We start from the raw sequence: 17,991 nt of genomic DNA, 5'->3' as shown, positions 1-17,991 counted from the left end.
TCTCCCCCGTACCCATTTCTTGTCACATACACATATTCTCATTTTCTCTCTCTCTCACACACACACAAACTGCTCCAAAGTGACTCTTACTACCTGAACAGCATCCTTAAGTGACAGAGTATAAAGGAATGAATTAAAATTGATCAACTCACATATATATAGAGGCTAAATCAGTTGCACTCATAGAAGTATAGGTGGAATAGTGATTACCAGAGGCTTCAGGGTATCTGGCATGGAATGGAAGGTGTTGATCAAATGGTAAAGAGTTACAGTTAGGAGGAATGTGTTTTTGAGATCTATTGTATAACATGGTGACTATAGTTAATAATAATGTATTGCATATTTCATAATGGCTAAGAATAACTTTTAAGTACTCACCATAAAATATAATAAGCATGCAAGACAACAGATATGTTAATTAGCTTGGCTTAATCATTCCACATTATATACATGTATTGTTATGCCCTATAAACAATTATAATCTGTCAAATAAAAATGAAAATAAAATGGAACAACAAATAAATTTTTCTTAAGCATCTACTTTAGGGGCAACAGAAAGAATATAGATGACATTGTACTATAATCAGGAGAGAGGAGTCCTCATTTGGTCCTGCCAGTCATCTACTGTGACCTGGGGCAAATTCTGTAACCTCTCAGGGCCTCAGTATTTTCATCTGTAAATGAAGACACAGATAGTGGCCCCAAAATTCTCTTTACACTCTTATGGCTCATGGTTCTAAGGGTCCAGGATAGGATGTAGCCATCACAGGGAGCAGAAAGAAGCCCATGACACCACCACCACCACCTTAGAGGAACTTTTATCTACTCACAACTTTGCAACCCCTAACCTCTGCTGGGAAACACACTTAAGCATAGCATAACATGGGTGCTGGCATCTTTATGCTGGCCTCTGTAGTGGCATCTTTGGGCAAGATAGATGATTTTTAAAATGGTGATGTGATCTGTGACTGTGATTTCTTCATGGTAAACTCATAACGTCTTTATGCCATTGTTGTTTGTAGGCTTCTCTCAAAGGTTTGTGACTTTAGGAGGAGTCTTCTCTTTAGAGTAAGACTTTGGACACATGTTAAGGGATCAAGTTAAATGGGTAGATTATGGAAATTGGCCAGCACTGGTTGTGACCAGTAAGAGGACTCCCTTAGAGAAAATGTGTTCACTTCTCACTGAAGAAGTCTTACCAGCCATGCCTTTGGGTCACCAGTGGCTTTAATGTACGTGGACCCTTTGAGCTTTAATTTGTCCCCTGGAAGGAACCACTCCATTCCTAGTGGTCCAGGCTTTCTCTAGAAGTGGTAGGGCCGACGGAAATGCCAGCCTTGGCACTTTGCCTTCTGCTGTTCTAGCCACGTGAGTCTGATTCATTCTTGCTGCTGGTTTAAGAGAGATTAAAAGGAGAAAAGCTGTTCTCTGAGTTTCTTGATGTGCACTGTGGCAGCCAGAGTCAGAGGAAATGGGGACAATGGGAAAGGGAATAAATCCTCGAGAGTGATGTGTATGTGATCTCGGGGAAGCAGACCCAGTGTGCACGTGGACCCTTCAAATACTAGGTCATTGCTTTGGAGAATCTTCTAGCGCCCAATAAAACCTGCCACCTATGTGGCACAATGTGAGGCAAAAGCTGAGCCTGAGAGATAAGGACAGACAGGATATATGGCTGAATAAAGAACTTTCAATTTCCTTTTCTTAGTAGATGGACAAGTATCACACCATTAAAAAAAATAGCCACATCAAAAAACAGCTTCCAATCCAAGTGCACATGGGCTATGTTGAAATCTTTCCACATGATTGACTTAATCAGAAGGCCTAATCTAACAGGCAGAAGCACTGTATTAATTTAAATATGGCAGGTGCTATCTAAGTTTATTGCAAGAGCTAAAGACCAATTATCTTGTATTTTTCCATAAAATTGCATTTTCTAAAAAGAGACTGGTGTGTCTGAATATATCCATCATAACAAATCTCCTAGCTTTGATGGAAGTGACTGCTGTTTATTTGCAGCATGTCATATCTGTACTGTTGAATCAATGCTAATGTTATCATATTAGAACTAAGACGAGGGCCTGGAAAATGAGTTTTTATAGATTTGCGGCGTGACTTTGTGAATAAAAGCATAAGGCCAGGACCAGGTGGAGAAAGTGCCTCACTCCAAGGCCTGAGGGGCTTGAGGGCAGTTTTTAAGTGTAGGGACTATGCAATTACCTCTCACAAAGTTCAGGAGGAAAAATCAATACGAAAACTGCTATTTTCTGGGGAACTGGCACACTTTCAAGGGAGGAAGAGGGACTGAGGGGAGACAGAGAGATTGTGATGAAAGATGTATTTGAAATATATGTAATTAGTCAGGAGAGATGAGAATCACCAAACATCAGCAAAAGCAATTGTCTTGCTAAAAATAATGAAGGAAGGAAAATAGAAGCTATAAACTGAGGCTTGGAAGAAGATAAAATATTTAGAAAATTAGGAGCTTATGTATTTAGAGAAAACCCATTTTAAAAAGTAAACTGCAAACTAATTACCAATATATTATATAATAATACAGTGATGCACTCATCAGTTGATAGGAGGTGAGGAATAAAGATTTGTTTAATAAATAATGAAAAATGGCTTTGACAATCACGAGTTGATTTTGATCATTTTTATCTCCTGTGTGACTCTTGACTGTTGACTGTCTTTGTTTTAAGAAGAGCAAAACCATTTGGCCTTATATTCCTGGAGATTTATTTTATTCAAAATAATGAAAATGCTATATATATTAAGCAGACTGAATTATAATATCCGGTAGCCTCCCCCTCCCCAAAGATATACTCACAGACAAAACAAACAACCTAAGGGCTCAACAGGAGAGGAGTGCTGAGTTAAAGCCCATCATCTCATGGAATATTATTTAACCACTTAAAATGACAATTATAATATGACAGTGTAGGGAGAGGTTCAAGTACAGTAACAGAAAACTCAAGATTATGTAATCATTATGATTACAACCATAGGAAGACTATGTTTTTTTCTACAGATGAAGGCCACCGAGAAAGAGAAATAGCTATGTGTTCAATGGGTGTTATTTGGGCAAACCGATTTACATAATCTTTCAGGTCTTCCAAATACCAAATAATAAGTATTTGGAAAATAGCTGAGCAGAATCTGAGTGTACTCATCCAGTAGCACAGCCTCACGAGGGCTTAAAATCATGGAGTCAATCAACATAGTCATGGAGTTCTAACCAAACCCCTCAATGACTGTCCTACAGGAACACAAAATTCAGTAAGCCCCAAATTAAACCTATCACCTTCACACTCTAATCTGTGCTTCCTTTTCTATTTACTATTTTGTTTGTTCAAATTTAAAAACTCTGGATTGGACCTCAGCCCTCCTTTTTTTTTTTTTCTTCCCTGAATATTGAATGGATCACCAAGTCCTTTTATTCATGATGTCTTTAGTATCTACTTCTTTCTCTTATTTCTCATGCTCAGTGACTCAGTCCCACCTCTCATCTCTCGTGTATGGGCTGTTGCATTGGCTTTCCACTAGATACACATAAACACTTTCTCCTTCTTCCATCTTGCATTCTGCAGCCAAAGTTATTTTTCTCAAACATAGTAAGTTTTCCCACTGATCAAAGTATAATTTTCCAATTATTTATACCCTAAAATTGTTCTTTAAAATTTGATATGACACTCTAATCTATGTATTAAATTAGAAGTTAAAAAACATTTGGTGGAAATTTTAGGTGTGATCCTTAAAGTATTTCTGTGATTAAAATGAACAAACAAAAAAACAATGCAAGGAAAGCACTGGCTTGTCTACTAACGTACTGGGTACTAGCTTGTCTAATAACATCCAAATATCTTAATATGGTATTTAGTACTCTCACTATCCTATTTTCCAAACTGTCTTTGCTATTCTTTGCTCTTTAGTCTCCACACTACCCACAAGAGATTATGCTGTGTGCCCCAAACACATTATGTTTTTCGCATCTTTGCTCATGGCCTCCAAGTAGAATGTCCTTTCCTGCTTTAAAATCTGTCAAACACTCCTTCACCCTTAAGATTTAGTATAAGTAAGCGCTTATCACATTATATTATACATGCAATATACTTCTTAATATATGGTAGTACTCAACAAGTGCTTTTTTTACATTTACATAGCATTGCTTTTTTTTTTTTTTTTTTTTTTTTTTGAGGTAGGGTCTCACTCTGTAACCCAGGCTGGAGTGCAATGGCATCAGCCTAGCTCACAGCAACCTCTAACTTCTGGGCTCAAGTGATCCTCCTGCCTTAGCCTCCCAAGTAGCTGGGACTACAGGCACATGCCAAGATGCCTGGCTATTTGTATGTTTAGTAGACACAGGGACACAGGGTCTCATTCTTGCTCAGGCTGGTCTGGAACTCCTGAGCTCAAGTGATCCTCCTGACTTGACCTCCTAGAGTGCTAGGATTATAGGCATGAGCCACTGCTCCCAGCTTGCCTTTAAGTCATACTGATTGGTCTATTCTTTTCCCCAATAACAGATTATTTAGGTTATAGTCACTGTTTTAGTATATTTTAATCTCTACTAAAGCAAGTCTTCTTTTTTTATCTTCATTTTAAATTTCTTTGGCAAGTCTTATACATTATTTTTCTTTATGAACTTAAAAACTTTGAGATTATGTTTAGAGTTGCCTTAAAGATTATATATTCATATTTTCCCTATTCAATATATATTCATATTTCCCTATCTAATATCCATATGTTTTATGTCCTTCAAAAAGCATAGTTTTCTTTATATAAATTTATTTTATATAGCTTTATTGCTGAATTTATCTCAAGATATTTTATAGATTTTTGTAATTATGGTTGAGATTTCCCCTTTAATTTCAACCTGGTGACTACATTTTTAAAACAGGCTGTTGATTTTTTTTTTCATTGTGGTAAAATTTACATAACAAAAACTACCATTTTAACTATTTTTTTCTTTTTTTTAATTTGGGTTATAGTATTCTTTATTTTTTTTATTTTAGCGAATTATGGGGGTATAAGTGTTAAGGTTACATATATTGCCCATGCCCCCCTCCCCCCTCGAGTCAGAGCTTTAAGTGTTACCATCCCCCAAACGTTGCACATCTCAATCATTGTGTTTGTATATACCCATCCCCTCCTCCCATCCCCTCCTCCCCCCTCTCACCTGCTAGTGGCATTAATGTTGTGTAACCACCACCACTATCTACCCTCAGACTTTTTTCATCATCCCAAGATGAAAGTCTTTGCCTACTCCACTTTACCACCAGCCCCTATTAACCATTATTCTACTTTCTGTCTCTATAAATTTACCTCTTTAGGTACCTTATGTAAATAGAGTTGTACATTTGTCCTTTTGTGTGTTGCTTATTTCTTAGCATAATGTCTTCAAGGTTTATCCATGTTGTAGCATGTGTCATAATTTTATTCTTCTTAAAGCTGAATAATATTCCATTGTGTGTACAGATAATCCCTATCTTAAGATGTTTACACTTAGGATTTTTCAACTTTATGATGGTGCTAAAGCAAAACCATACTTTGAGTACTCATACAACTTCTGCTTTTCATTTTCTAGATATTAATTTCTTATCAAATAATATTATTGGCAAATGTTTTCTACCATTCTGTGTGTTACCTTTCTATTCTGTTGATAGTGTTCTTTGCTGCACAAAAGCCTTTAATTTTGAAATCTAATTTCTCTATTTTTTCTCTGTTAGGTGTGCTTTTGGTGTTGTATCTAAAAAAAAATCATTGTCAAATTTAATATCATAAACCTTTTTAACCTATGTTTTCTGCCAAGGCTTTCATAGTTTTACCTTTGTTTAAGTCTTTGATCGATTTTGAGTTGATTTTTGTATATGGTATAAGTTAAGTGTCCAACTTCATTCTTTTCCATACAGGTATTTAGTTTTCTAGCACTATTTACTGAAAAGATGGTTCTTTTCCTATTAAGTGACCTTGGCATATTTGTCAAATAATTTTATCATTTATGGGATGATGACAAGCTATTGAGCACTTATTGTGCTCCTGTGTGTTCCAGGCACTGTGATAGTTACCAGGGGTTCTTTAGTATCCAAGACTCTTTTAGTTGTGAAAGAAACGAAACTTGAACTAGCTTAGACTAAATGAGTTAGCTATTGAAAATTTTATAAGAATGATAGGCACAACTTCACAATATGGACCATTAAAACCAAGTACTTGAGAAATTACAAGATTTTCTCTGTGGGTCCAAGTCTTTTTCTTTATTTTTAATTTTTAATTATTATGCATATAAATAGGTGTGTATAGGAATGGGGTACATATTATGTTTTGATACAGACATACAATGTATAATGATCAAATCAAGGTAATTGTGGTACCCATCACCTCAAGCATTTATCATTCCTTTGGGTTTGAAACATTCTAATTCCACACTAGTTGTTATTTTGAAATATACAATAAATTATTGTTGACTATAGTCACCCTATTGTATTAGCAAATACCAAATCTTATTCACTCTAACTGTATTTTTACACCCATTAACCATATCCACTTTATTATGCTCTCCCTGCCACCCTTCCCAGCCTCTAAGTAACCATCATTCTACTCTCCATCTCCATGAGTTCAACTGTTTTAATTTTTCCTCTCACATGTAAGTGAGAACATAATAAATTTGTCTTTACGTGCCTGGCTAATTTCACTTAACGATGTTCTCCAGTTTTATACATGTTGTTGCAAAGGACAGTATTTCATTCTTTTTTATGGCTGAATAATATTCCATTGTGTATATGTTCCACATTTTCTTTATCTATGAATCCACTGATAGACACTTAGGTTGATTCCAAATTTTTGCATTGTGAATAGTGTTTTAATAAACATGGGCATGCGATATCCCTTATATATACTATTTTCCTTTCTTTTGGATATATACCCAGGAGTGGGATTCCTGGGTCATATGTAGTTCTGTTTTCTAATTTTTTTGAGTATCAGGATTCCCCTTTGTCCACATCCTCACCAACTCTTGATTCAACAGTTTGTCTCCACTCTTTAAGTCAGGGTTGATTTTTCATGACTCTCCCCATGGTAGGATATGTGGTCATGGCAGCTGTGAATCTCTTATGTCAGTTTTGTCATCAGAGAGGCACTGATGAAGTGTTTCTTTGGTTCTACATTAATTTTTTTGTATTTAAGTTCTATGATTAGTCCAACTTGAGTTAATTTACTATACCTTAGCCTGTCAGTCATATCTAAAACGCAGAATCTTCTAGGGACTTGACAATTTCCGTTCCAATCACATGACTAGTATGGAGGAAAATAATAATGTCTACATGACATTATGTTTCAAGATAAAGACAGAAAATGTGCTGGGCAGATAGAATAATGAAAGTCCCTTACAGTTATAAAAATGTGGGGGAGCTACTTCACATTGAGGTACTCACTATAAAATGGCAATACTAAACTATTTCTAAAGCTCTTATTTTGACTGATTTTGATCCTTATTACAATTCTTTAAGATGGTTAGGTAGAAGACATAGTATCACTTTCTTAAGCATGAGGAAACTGAGGCTCAGTGAAGATAAATGATTGTTACGGAATAGGAGCATGGATCATAATAGTTGAGGTTTGTTCTAACTTTGAAGAGTATTCTGTGATTAAGAATTATATGTCTCAAAGAATCAAATCACTACACTTCAAAAAAATTAGCCAGCTTTTCCAGAAAAATCATGTTTTATGTTTAGAGCCACACATACACCAAAGTCATCTGTTAATAGCCCCTGGCAGCTTGGAGGTGTAAAATTCCTTATAAATTGGGAATTTAAATCAAAGCCCTGTAAATAAGCAACTACTTTTTTAATCTGTATTTTTTTCTAGAGAATATTCAGTACTTAGAAATCCCTTGATTGCTCTTATTAGAAAGGGTCTTTCAAAGCTGCAGAATAAAAAGAGGAAAAGAAGGCCGATGAATATGTTTCGAACTTTCACTTTCTTCTAACCATGTCCCATGAGCGTCATCAGAAGGAATGTGGTTAGAAAATAAAAGTGCTACAGAAAAAGCTGATGAGTAGTTATCAAATGATCACTTTTCTTTTTATTCTTATATTTTGCCTAAGGATAAATGTACAGATGGTCTTTGCTTTTGGTTGAAGCCCTGTAAAATAGAATAACGTGCGCTATTCTTAAATATGTCATACTGGTTTTCTACTGTATATCCCTGTTAGGTTGAATCTGAGATGTATTTATTTATTTATTTTTACAAAACCAATTTTCAGTGTGATTTAGGAACTGGGAGGTAACATAAAACAATTTGACTAAAAATGGGTGTGATATTCTTATCTGAGCCTGCCAAAAATTCACCAAGGAAAAATCATTCAAATATCTCGGTGGTTAGGTTTCTTTTATAAATTGAAAGCTGTGTTCTATCATAAGAGATGTTGTGAACTCTAATTGATGAACATTTATAAAATATTTCCACACTGAGATGAAATGACAAAAAGCTGAGATGGATTAACGGGCATTGTAGTTTCTTATTTCTTTATTCCCATTTTACTCCATGCCTGAATGGAGATATGTTAAGTACAGGTGAACCAGGTTTCATTGAGTAACTCGACAATACTTATTTCCTAAGCATTCACAGTGTTGATAGAAAAATTAAATAGCTCTGTCCTCTAGCTCATAGTACAGAAGGGTTTTTTATTTTATTTGCCAATCAATATTTCTTTTCTTAAACATGAATACTGTGCAATTTCCTAGAACTTACTTCATTTTGTTATGTACGAAACTAGTATGATTATGAAAGTTAAATTGCCTGTGAGGTAATCTGTGACATACACCTCATTGTGGAGTTCCCCCTTCAGAATTTAGAGTTGTCTGAGTGTGGTATAATTAATCATGAGCAGAATATCATCTGACTTTGCTTTATACACTTCATAAGAGAACAACCTCATATAAAACCACTGTCATTTAAGTAAGACAAAATGAGTACCCCTATACTGCCACTTCCATTATAAGAGGATTGGGTTTCCAACTTGCTTTTTGTTTTTTATTTTGGCCATGTGTTAGAAAGCTATTTTATTTCTTTCTATCATCATCCCCATGCCTTCTCAGATATACAGGTAAATGTAAAAAGTGAGAGTATTAGAAATACCATTGGTATAATGGAAATATATATATTCAAATATTTGTAATATAAATGTATATATTCATATATATATACATACACATATACACACACACACACACACATATATATATATATATATATATATATATATATATATATATATATATTTGAGTTAGACAAAAGGACAGCCTGATTTGGGGAGAAGAGAGCAGAGTTGAGAAAGGAAGGATCAGATTCTATTCTCAGCTCCGCCACTTAGGAACAGATCAAGTCATTTAAACTCTTTTGCTTCCATTTACTTTTTCTTAAAATAGTAACAAAAATATTTTCCATTAACACTTCAGTGAGTGTTTGAAGGAAGAGGAATAAAATGAGACGCTCCCAAAGAAAGCAACGTGAAAACCATTCAATGCTATGGAAACATAAGGTCTTACTGTTATGAAAAATTAAAAATGATGTACTCCCCAAACTGCCAGGGAGATGGGGATGGAGGAAAACCAAGGAACAAACTGAGTAAAAGAAACTAAAAAACTGTTCTTCGGGCCATCAGTCATTATAAGATCCTTGAGCTAAATTTATAAGTCTGTTTGCTAGAAGAGATATTAGTCATTTTCAAAACCACAAGTCTTTCCATTTTGGTTTTATTAGCTATATGGTAATTGATGAGAATAAAAGATAGATTTAATTGAATAACAATAACCATATCTACTATAGAAGATATTTTATGTCATTGATAGTCCATTTATTTTCTAAAAGGATTTGCCAATTTATAATAATAACACAAATGTGGATAAGCTTGATGAAAGAGTAATAAAATAGAAATATGGAAAAGAAACTTGAAATAATAAAGGAAGGCAGACATATACCTTACTATTATGAGATTTTATTCTAAGTTCTCAGGCAATGTTCAGATAGCACCAGACTAAAAGTATGATATCTTGTTTCTCATCCCTACCATGTGGTTTACACATTAAGTATTATTCTTATTTTATTATTTAATCTATTATTCTGCCTGCTACATTTGTCCATGAGTAAGTTATCCAGTTCTCTTTAAACTTAATGCTCTCAGACTTCCCCTGGGAGATGCTTCCAAAACATGTTCCATTTTAACGCCAATAGAAAATTATTTCAGGGGAGACTGGTTTGCTTTTTAAAAAAAAAAAAAAAAAACAGGTATATGCAACCCACATTGTATTTCAGTACTTAAACCATTTTATCTATAATTAGTTGATGAGGAAAATAATAAATGAATTCCAGGTAGTCTGTTGTATTTTCTAATTAAACTCTCCTTATTTTTCACACATGCACATACACACACATATATACATTTGTATGTATAGATACATATGCATATGTAGATATATTATTTTTATATCTAAGATGAATCTTAAACAAGATCATAATTCTTTTCCTGTTGGCAATCTCCCAAAACAGTAATACGCTATTTGGTTATGGGACTGGGAATAGAAATAATGCCACAAAGGCAAGGTCACAGGGCTTATAAGTCAAAACAACAATACCAATAACAATAATTATCCAAGTGATCTTAGATAAGGAAAAGTTGAACTGCCATCAGCAATTATATTCTAGTGAAATAAGCAGTAAAATGCACCCAAACTTTAAGAATCCTGGAGAAATATGAACTAGAAAAATTTCTATCCTTCATTGATTCTCTTGGAGAAATCATAGATCATCTCCTTAATCACCTTATTGTCTGAGTACATTAAACTGCTCATAAGGACTCCTTTATGACTGCATTGAAGCCTATTTGACCCTTTTGAATCCTGCCAACCTACTCCCCCCAACACACACACACACACAGAAAACACAAATCCTAACATACCTATTTGTACCCTTAGATCTAGCTCTGCCATTATCACCATCAGTCCCACCACAGTAAGTAGCTTATTGTTATGAAAACAATAAGCCAAATTCATTATTTGTGGGTTGTGAGTTTTAAAAACATCATACTCGTTGACTATTTGAAGTTGAGGTGTATCTACTTAAACTCTGTGAGTGGTGACTGTGTGGAGATTTCATTTCTTAAATACTGTGTTGGCTGGAGCTCAGCAAAGCAAGCTTAGCTGCTTGCAAACTTGCAAATCCTGTGTGTTAAATGGCCAGTATGATACAATTGAATTTTTTTCTTCAGTGGAATTGATCAGATTTTTGCTAGCAAAGAAGAAATTTACATGGTTCTGATTATTAATATAAGAGATATGATCTTAATACCAGCATACTGAACTCAATGAGAAACCAGCAATCAGAAAAGATAGGCTCAGGAGAGAAAGCATGTGGGGTTTGATGACATGGCTCAGAAATGAAGTAAATGAGGGTCCTTGTAGTTCCTAGGATGTTCCCAGAAAGTTGATTTATAATCTACATTTAAAATAACAAAATTAACTTTTTTATATGAAAATATAAAGAAAAAAAATTCCATGTTCCCTTTGGGACTCTAGGCATTTTATATTAAAATTAACAGAAAATGTGGAGTTACCTCTAAAAACCATGTAAGATGGCAAAGCATGGAAAGTAAAGAGAAAAAAATGACATTATCAGAGTAGAAAATTATAATCATTAATGAACTTCTTCTAAAGCACCATAGCATTGGTTTATGGGAGCATTTTGGGTCTTTACTTACTCTTGCCAGCAAATTCTTTACCAGTAACATATATTTTAATATTTTTCTTCTGTATAGAAGAATAAGCAATATATTAGGCACTTTATGTCTTTTATGCCCTTTTCACCCAAAGAGTTAGAATTACTTAACATAGTAACATTGTAAATTTACAACAACAGAAGCAATAAAAATAATTTTAAAAGTGGATTTTTGTATCTATTTATTCCATCTTGTCACAGTAAGATTTTGTTCTTTGTTTAATTAAAGCTACTGTGACCTTCTAACTACTGTATGTAAGAAGTTATATTTTTTCTTATAAAATATTCTTCCCTTTTGTATTGGAGCACTGAAAATTACTGGACAGGGCAGTGGGTGAGAGAGCTAGAAGTAGAGGGGAGAGTTTATAAAATTATTTGTATGGTGAGATGGCCAGCCAGGCATTTGAAAACATACCAGATTTGGGGCTGTGGCTTTATTTATATTTTGCTTTGGTATTATGAGAAGATGTAAAAAGATCTCAGGACAAACAAGTTTGCCCTATTGGTAGAGTGTAATAGTATAGTTTATGGTGCAATGAATGACATTGGTATGTAGTGAAAAAGGCTTTGGGAGGTGGTGACACTTATTTCAGATATTTGAGCCTCTGTTTCCAAATCTTTAAAATAGTGTCAACAAATAAAATATCCCATATGCATTGCAAAGATTCAGCTAATGAGTTTAAAAATACTTTGCAAACTATAAATCAACATGCATATGCTGCAACCAACTTTTGACTTGTTATTTTTGTAGTGACAAAATTATTTCCTGATAGATATGAATTTGTCTCTGTAAAGAATCCATTATATATTTAGGATAGGATGGTGTAAGATTTTATAACTTGCTACAAAATGTCCCACACAGGCTGGTTTGCATTTTTGGTGATTCTATACATTAATCACTGAATAACCTTCAGATTTCCAAATAAAGAATAAAGGGAGCGGTGATGACATTTGTAATCATCTATGGAGGAATTATTTAAATTCTTCACAGATGGAGAGATATCAAGGGTAAATCATTAGATCTACATTTCCAATTTTAAGAAGCTTTGAGGGTGTTTGTGGATAGTGAGAAGTAAACATTGTTTTGCACATAGAATTAATCATAAACTTTGCATCCCACAATCCCAAATTCTCCTAATAAGTGTAGAGGACTTTCCAGAGGGCTTCCCCTAAGGATTGAGAAATTCATAAAAGAAAAATAATGTTATGCTACATGCAATATACAAACTGAGCAAATTGGAGCAACCAGCATAGTGACCTTTCAAAGAGCACAAATTAGATTCTATATGCCACAGAATTTAATGTGGCTCAGTGCTTTAGAAAGGATGACATATGACATATACTCCTAATTCTAGCCTTCCAGGAGTTTACTTTATTATTTCTAAGCAAGATGAATAACTCATTTCTTCTTCATTCAACATAATTCCACCCAATATTCTCTGTAAACTAGCTCTGAGAATACATGTGGACCAGTGCTTGAGACTTTTAGTCAATGCTAAGGATATCTGAATGGCTGTCCAATGTTGATTTTAAATAGTTTCAAGGGCTGGAATATGTTCACTGGAAAACACACAAGAAAATCTGATGCCAAATGTTCTCTGAATTTTGAGAGGAATAACATATGGAAGCATTCGCTATGAGTAGCATGCATAAAACCATAGAGGCTGCAATGGTGTAGTTTATTCTAGCTACCGAATCTACGTGATTTTCCCCAATTCAGATCTAAAAACTTGTTTCCTAAAATATACTGTTTAAAATTTCTGCAATGCAAAATAAAATATTTTCTTTATTTTTCTTCCTCTTTGCTTTTTAAGTGGTTTTAAATTAACATATTTGTAGTAACCCTGAGTTCATACTGATAATAGAAAAAGCACAAATAAATAGTAGCTGTACTGATAAACTCACTAGTCATAACTGACGATACCATTTGTCACGTTTCAGGCTCAAAATTCATTATCCTGGGGTTTATTTCTATATCTCCCTATATCTTCTTCTTTTTGAGATTTAGTTTGGAAAAGAAAATGGAAACTGTTATTTAATGCCAGATAAATACCACCACTAGGGAAAGGGGAAAAAAAGCTCATTTTTAAAAGACTTCTGGGAATAATTTTTGTCACCATATTTATAGCAACACAATAGTAAAATAGGCAAATGCTTTTAGTTACATAAGTTGGTTTTCTCAGGCCACTGTTCTCTTTTCCACAGGGATGGGAGGAGGTACAGGCATGAGAGAAACGATGTCTTTGGACTTCCCTGTTACCGTCAATTTGTGGGGCAACCCTGACACTGCTCCTGGCTCCAGTGAGCAGAATGTTCTGATAGCTGAGAGGTGGAGAACTAGTTTTCTATCTTGTGCCTGTCCTAGCTGAGATGGTAAATTAATCCTGCTGTTAAGGACAACCAAAAAGTAGTTTGTCACAACGTACCAAAGCTCTCAAACACAGCATGCTGTTTGCCCTCTACCATTACAGCCGGAACAGAAGAAGAACAACTCTCACTAATATTTATTTTGTCCTTCATTCATTTTGCCTGAGTCTTTGATAAGGTGTGATAGTTGCCTTCTGAGGTTATGGATGCCATCCCTCTCAGTAACCAACTACTGTCACATGGGGGACATTTGCTCTCTGCAGCTGTTCTGTACAGTCTCAACAGTGTGCCTGCAGCTGGCTGTATATGATACAGTGCCCTGATGCCTTCCTCTCCTTGCTTTTGCAGCTGGCGCTACGTACATCTTTGGGAAAAGCGGTGGCCTCATCCTCTACACCTGGCCAGCCAATGACAGGCCCAGCACACGCTCCGACCGCCTTGCTGTGGGCTTCAGCACCACTGTGAAGGATGGGATCTTGGTACGCATTGACAGCGCTCCAGGACTTGGCGACTTCCTCCAGCTTCACATAGTGAGTACCGGGCCTTGGCCCGGATTCTCTTGTCTTCCTGGTGGTCTGAGTTGGTGAGTCAGATAAATGCGGCAGAATATTCTAGATAGGCATGACAAGGGTGCACATGCTTATAAAAATTGCTTTCAGATGTGAACCATCATGTTCACAGAGTGCCTTGCAGGGAGAGAGGGGGTATTAAAAACTCTGTCTTCTGCCCCATGTATGTAAAGAGAAAAAGAAATTCTGTCCTTCCAGACTCCCTTCCCAACTGTGCGGCTTGGCTGATAGCAAAACATTTAGCAGACTGCTTGGGTGTGAATTACCTGATGTGGATCCTACCTGGCATAAGGAGTAAAATCAAGCGGAATGTAAAGGTCTCCTAGGCTGGTATTTGGCAAACTTTCTGTAAAGGGACAAATAGTAAATATTTTGGGCTTTGTAGGTCATATAGTCTCTGTCAGAGATACTCATTTCTGCTTTTGTAATGGGAAAGTACACAGAGACAATATATATTTTTAAATGCATGTGACTGTATTCCAATAAAAATTTAGTTACAAAAATAGGCTGCAGGATGCACTTTGGTGACCCTGTCCTAGGCTACAAACATCACTGTAGAGATGTAAAGAACATACGATAAAAACTGAGACCAAGGCCGGGCGCTGTGGCTCACGCCTGTAATCCTAGCTCTTGGGAGGCCGAGGCGGGCGGATTGCTCAAGGTCAGGAGTTCGAAACCAGCCTGAGCAAGAGCGAGACCCCGTCTCTACTATAAATAGAAAGAAATTAATTGACCAACTGATATATATATATAAAAAAAAATTAGCCGGGCATGGTGGCGCATGCCTGTAGTCCCAGCTACCCGGGAGGCTGAGGCAGAAGGATCACTCGAGCCCAGGAGTTTGAGGTTGCTGTGAGCTAGGCTGACGCCACGGCACTCACTCTAGCCTGGGCAACAAAGCGAGACTCTGTCTCAAAAAAAAAAAAAAAAACTGAGACCAGAGCATCAAATTGGGTGGGGCAAAAGGGAAACAACACAATGAGCAAGAATTGAGTAATTCATCCATATTGTGCAGTCAACATTTTGCTTTAGGCCTTGTACACATGAGCCCAATAGGAACTGTACCCCTAGTCCCCTTAGATCATAAGAACACAGTGCAAGTCTAAGAAATTAAAATGATTTGGAAGAAAAAATTACTTCGTTATGAGGATAGAAAATATTTTTATAGCAACAATTAGCCCATTTTATCACCTGTGCAGTCTGCAGTTAAGAAAGTAGGCTAAAGAAAGATATGATTCTCATCCATTAGTACCCAAAGTGCAGCCACCAAGAGCAAAGAGAGGAATTGTTCTCATTAGTTAGCAATGACAAGGCTAGAAAGAATGGATTTAATTTGGAGCAATAAGAATTCGGTTAAAATAGCAGGGGGAAAAAGCAGTTAAGGAAAAGATCAACTGGGGATTACTGCTACCAGCCTCCTAAAAAAGGAGGAAAAGGAGCATTGACTGGGAATCTTTGAATCTGAGTGTTGCTAATGTGCAGGTCTATAGAGAGAAGCAGAGGGTACAATTTCATTGCTGGTCTCTGGAGTTGGAGGAGGCTGGCGGGAGTCGCAAGCAGCAAGCTGGGCTCCCGCAGCCCTGCCTGCCTCCAGCACCTGCTAGGCCAGCGTGCCTTGGAAATGGAGCAGCTTAAGGACCAGGCCTGCACTGGAAGCCTCTCTGGCTCCAGTATGAGCCAAATCAGGGCAAGCCTCTACTTAGGATCCCAGAGAAGGACTGATTAAAAATGCTTATCTTCAAAATGTAGAACAGAGGTCTTAAACAGAGTTCTGAACTTTCAATTTTTCCTGAGATGCTTCAAGAACCATCTGGTGCGATGAGTCTGAGCTAAAACATTTTAAAAAGCAATGCCAAGGAGCAAAGAGAAAAAGGCAGCCATAGTTAGTACACTTTGTCTTTATTTGGCCTCTAAGAACCACCATAATTTACAAAACTCTGTGAGATTTATGCTGCGTATAACTTAATGACTATTTCATGGCAGCTATAAGTAGGCTATTATTACCAGCTCACTTGCATTTGCACAGTGCTTTATCTTCTTTTTTTGTTCAGTGTGACTTGCTAAGAAAAATATGATTTGGCACAGCCATGAGCATCGTTTTGAGTGAGATAATGTGTTACTAGTTTATCCATTCCTCTCTCCACTTGTGATTTGTAGAGCATCTCTACTTTTAAGAAAGAACTTTACTTATTTTCTATTTACTTGAAATTGGCAGTGCTTTTATAACATTAATATGCAGGTACTGGGAATTTCTAGGAGGAACCAGAACATTCCAGTATATTATGGTATTATAAAGTTCTGTCATTTCTTTGGTGTCTTTGAAAAGAGAATGTCTCTAAACATACTTTGGGGTTCAAGTAATGTGTATTTGCTTGTATTCATTAGTGTGCATACTCTGTATAACCATGCACATTAAATTTGACATAGTATTAAATTTATTTCTTTATATGAGCAAAAATATCAAAAATTTTGTATCATAATATAAGTATAAAATATAGAGCCTCATTGGGGTCTGTAGATCTATTCCAGTGATGCTGCCAATTGCTTAAACATTCTGTGAAATCCCAATAGATTTTTCTTTAAAACTTGGGTTAGGAAATGATATCACCTGATCTTTTCAGAAAAAAGGGGCCCAATAACGTGGAAAATCCACATGATTCTATAGTGAAACTGACATGTTCATGGTCCTCTTGAGCATAGAATCCCTCTTTGTTATAGTCATTTGAAATGATTTTTCCTTCCTAGTGGATTATTTCTTTGTCTACACGTAAGAGAGCAGGCTCCGTACTACACTCGGAATAAAGGAATCCAAGGAGAAGACTGAAAGGCTTGATTACAAAACTAGCCTCATGTTTTGGACATTTAAGTAGGTGTATCAGGAAGCCATACATACCTATTAAAATACTTTGTAAGACTCTTATAACCTGTAAAAGGTGTTTTTGTTTGTTGCACGGTTTGTTTTCTTGTATTAAAGAAAATTATTCAAAAAGAAAAGAGCTCAGGGGCAATTAGTGAAAGTGGAAGGGATTGAGCAGGAGGCAAAAGATTTCATTTCCACTTTGCAGTTTGCCTAGGAGAAGAGAAACCCACTGGGGAAAAAAAGAAAAGTGATGGCAGACATGAAAAGGCAATGGCTTACTCTGTTTTGCGTTGCTAGAACAGAATACTTGAGAGTGGGTAATTCATAAAGAACAGAAATGTATTTGTCACAGTTCTGGAGGCTGGAAAGTCAGACATCAAGGCATGGGCAGGTTTGGTGTCTGGTGAGGGCCCTGTCTCTACTGC

At 36.0% G+C, this 17,991-nt stretch overlaps 1 protein-coding gene across 23 annotated transcripts in view; it reads left to right on the top strand.

Annotated features, from left to right (window-relative positions):
• The window catches only part of NRXN3 (neurexin 3), a 1,566,790-nt gene that overhangs the window by 1,169,063 nt on the left and 379,736 nt on the right, over window positions 1–17,991 (top strand). For all 23 annotated transcript variants that reach the window (XR_012919693.1, XM_012756837.3, XM_076003830.1 and 20 more), the window contains one exon: window positions 14,486–14,667. Coding sequence is in view for 22 of the 23 variants with exons in the window: in XM_012756837.3 (XP_012612291.1) it covers window positions 14,486–14,667 (182 nt within the window). In the remaining variant the exon portion in view is untranslated. The remainder of the gene's footprint in view (window positions 1–14,485; window positions 14,668–17,991) is intronic.

Source organism: Microcebus murinus, chromosome 6, assembly GCF_040939455.1.
Source record: "Microcebus murinus isolate Inina chromosome 6, M.murinus_Inina_mat1.0, whole genome shotgun sequence".
Lineage (NCBI taxonomy): Eukaryota > Metazoa > Chordata > Mammalia > Primates > Cheirogaleidae > Microcebus > Microcebus murinus.
Note: the sequence above shows the minus strand (reverse complement) of the source record. Positions and strands in the feature narration are given on the sequence as shown.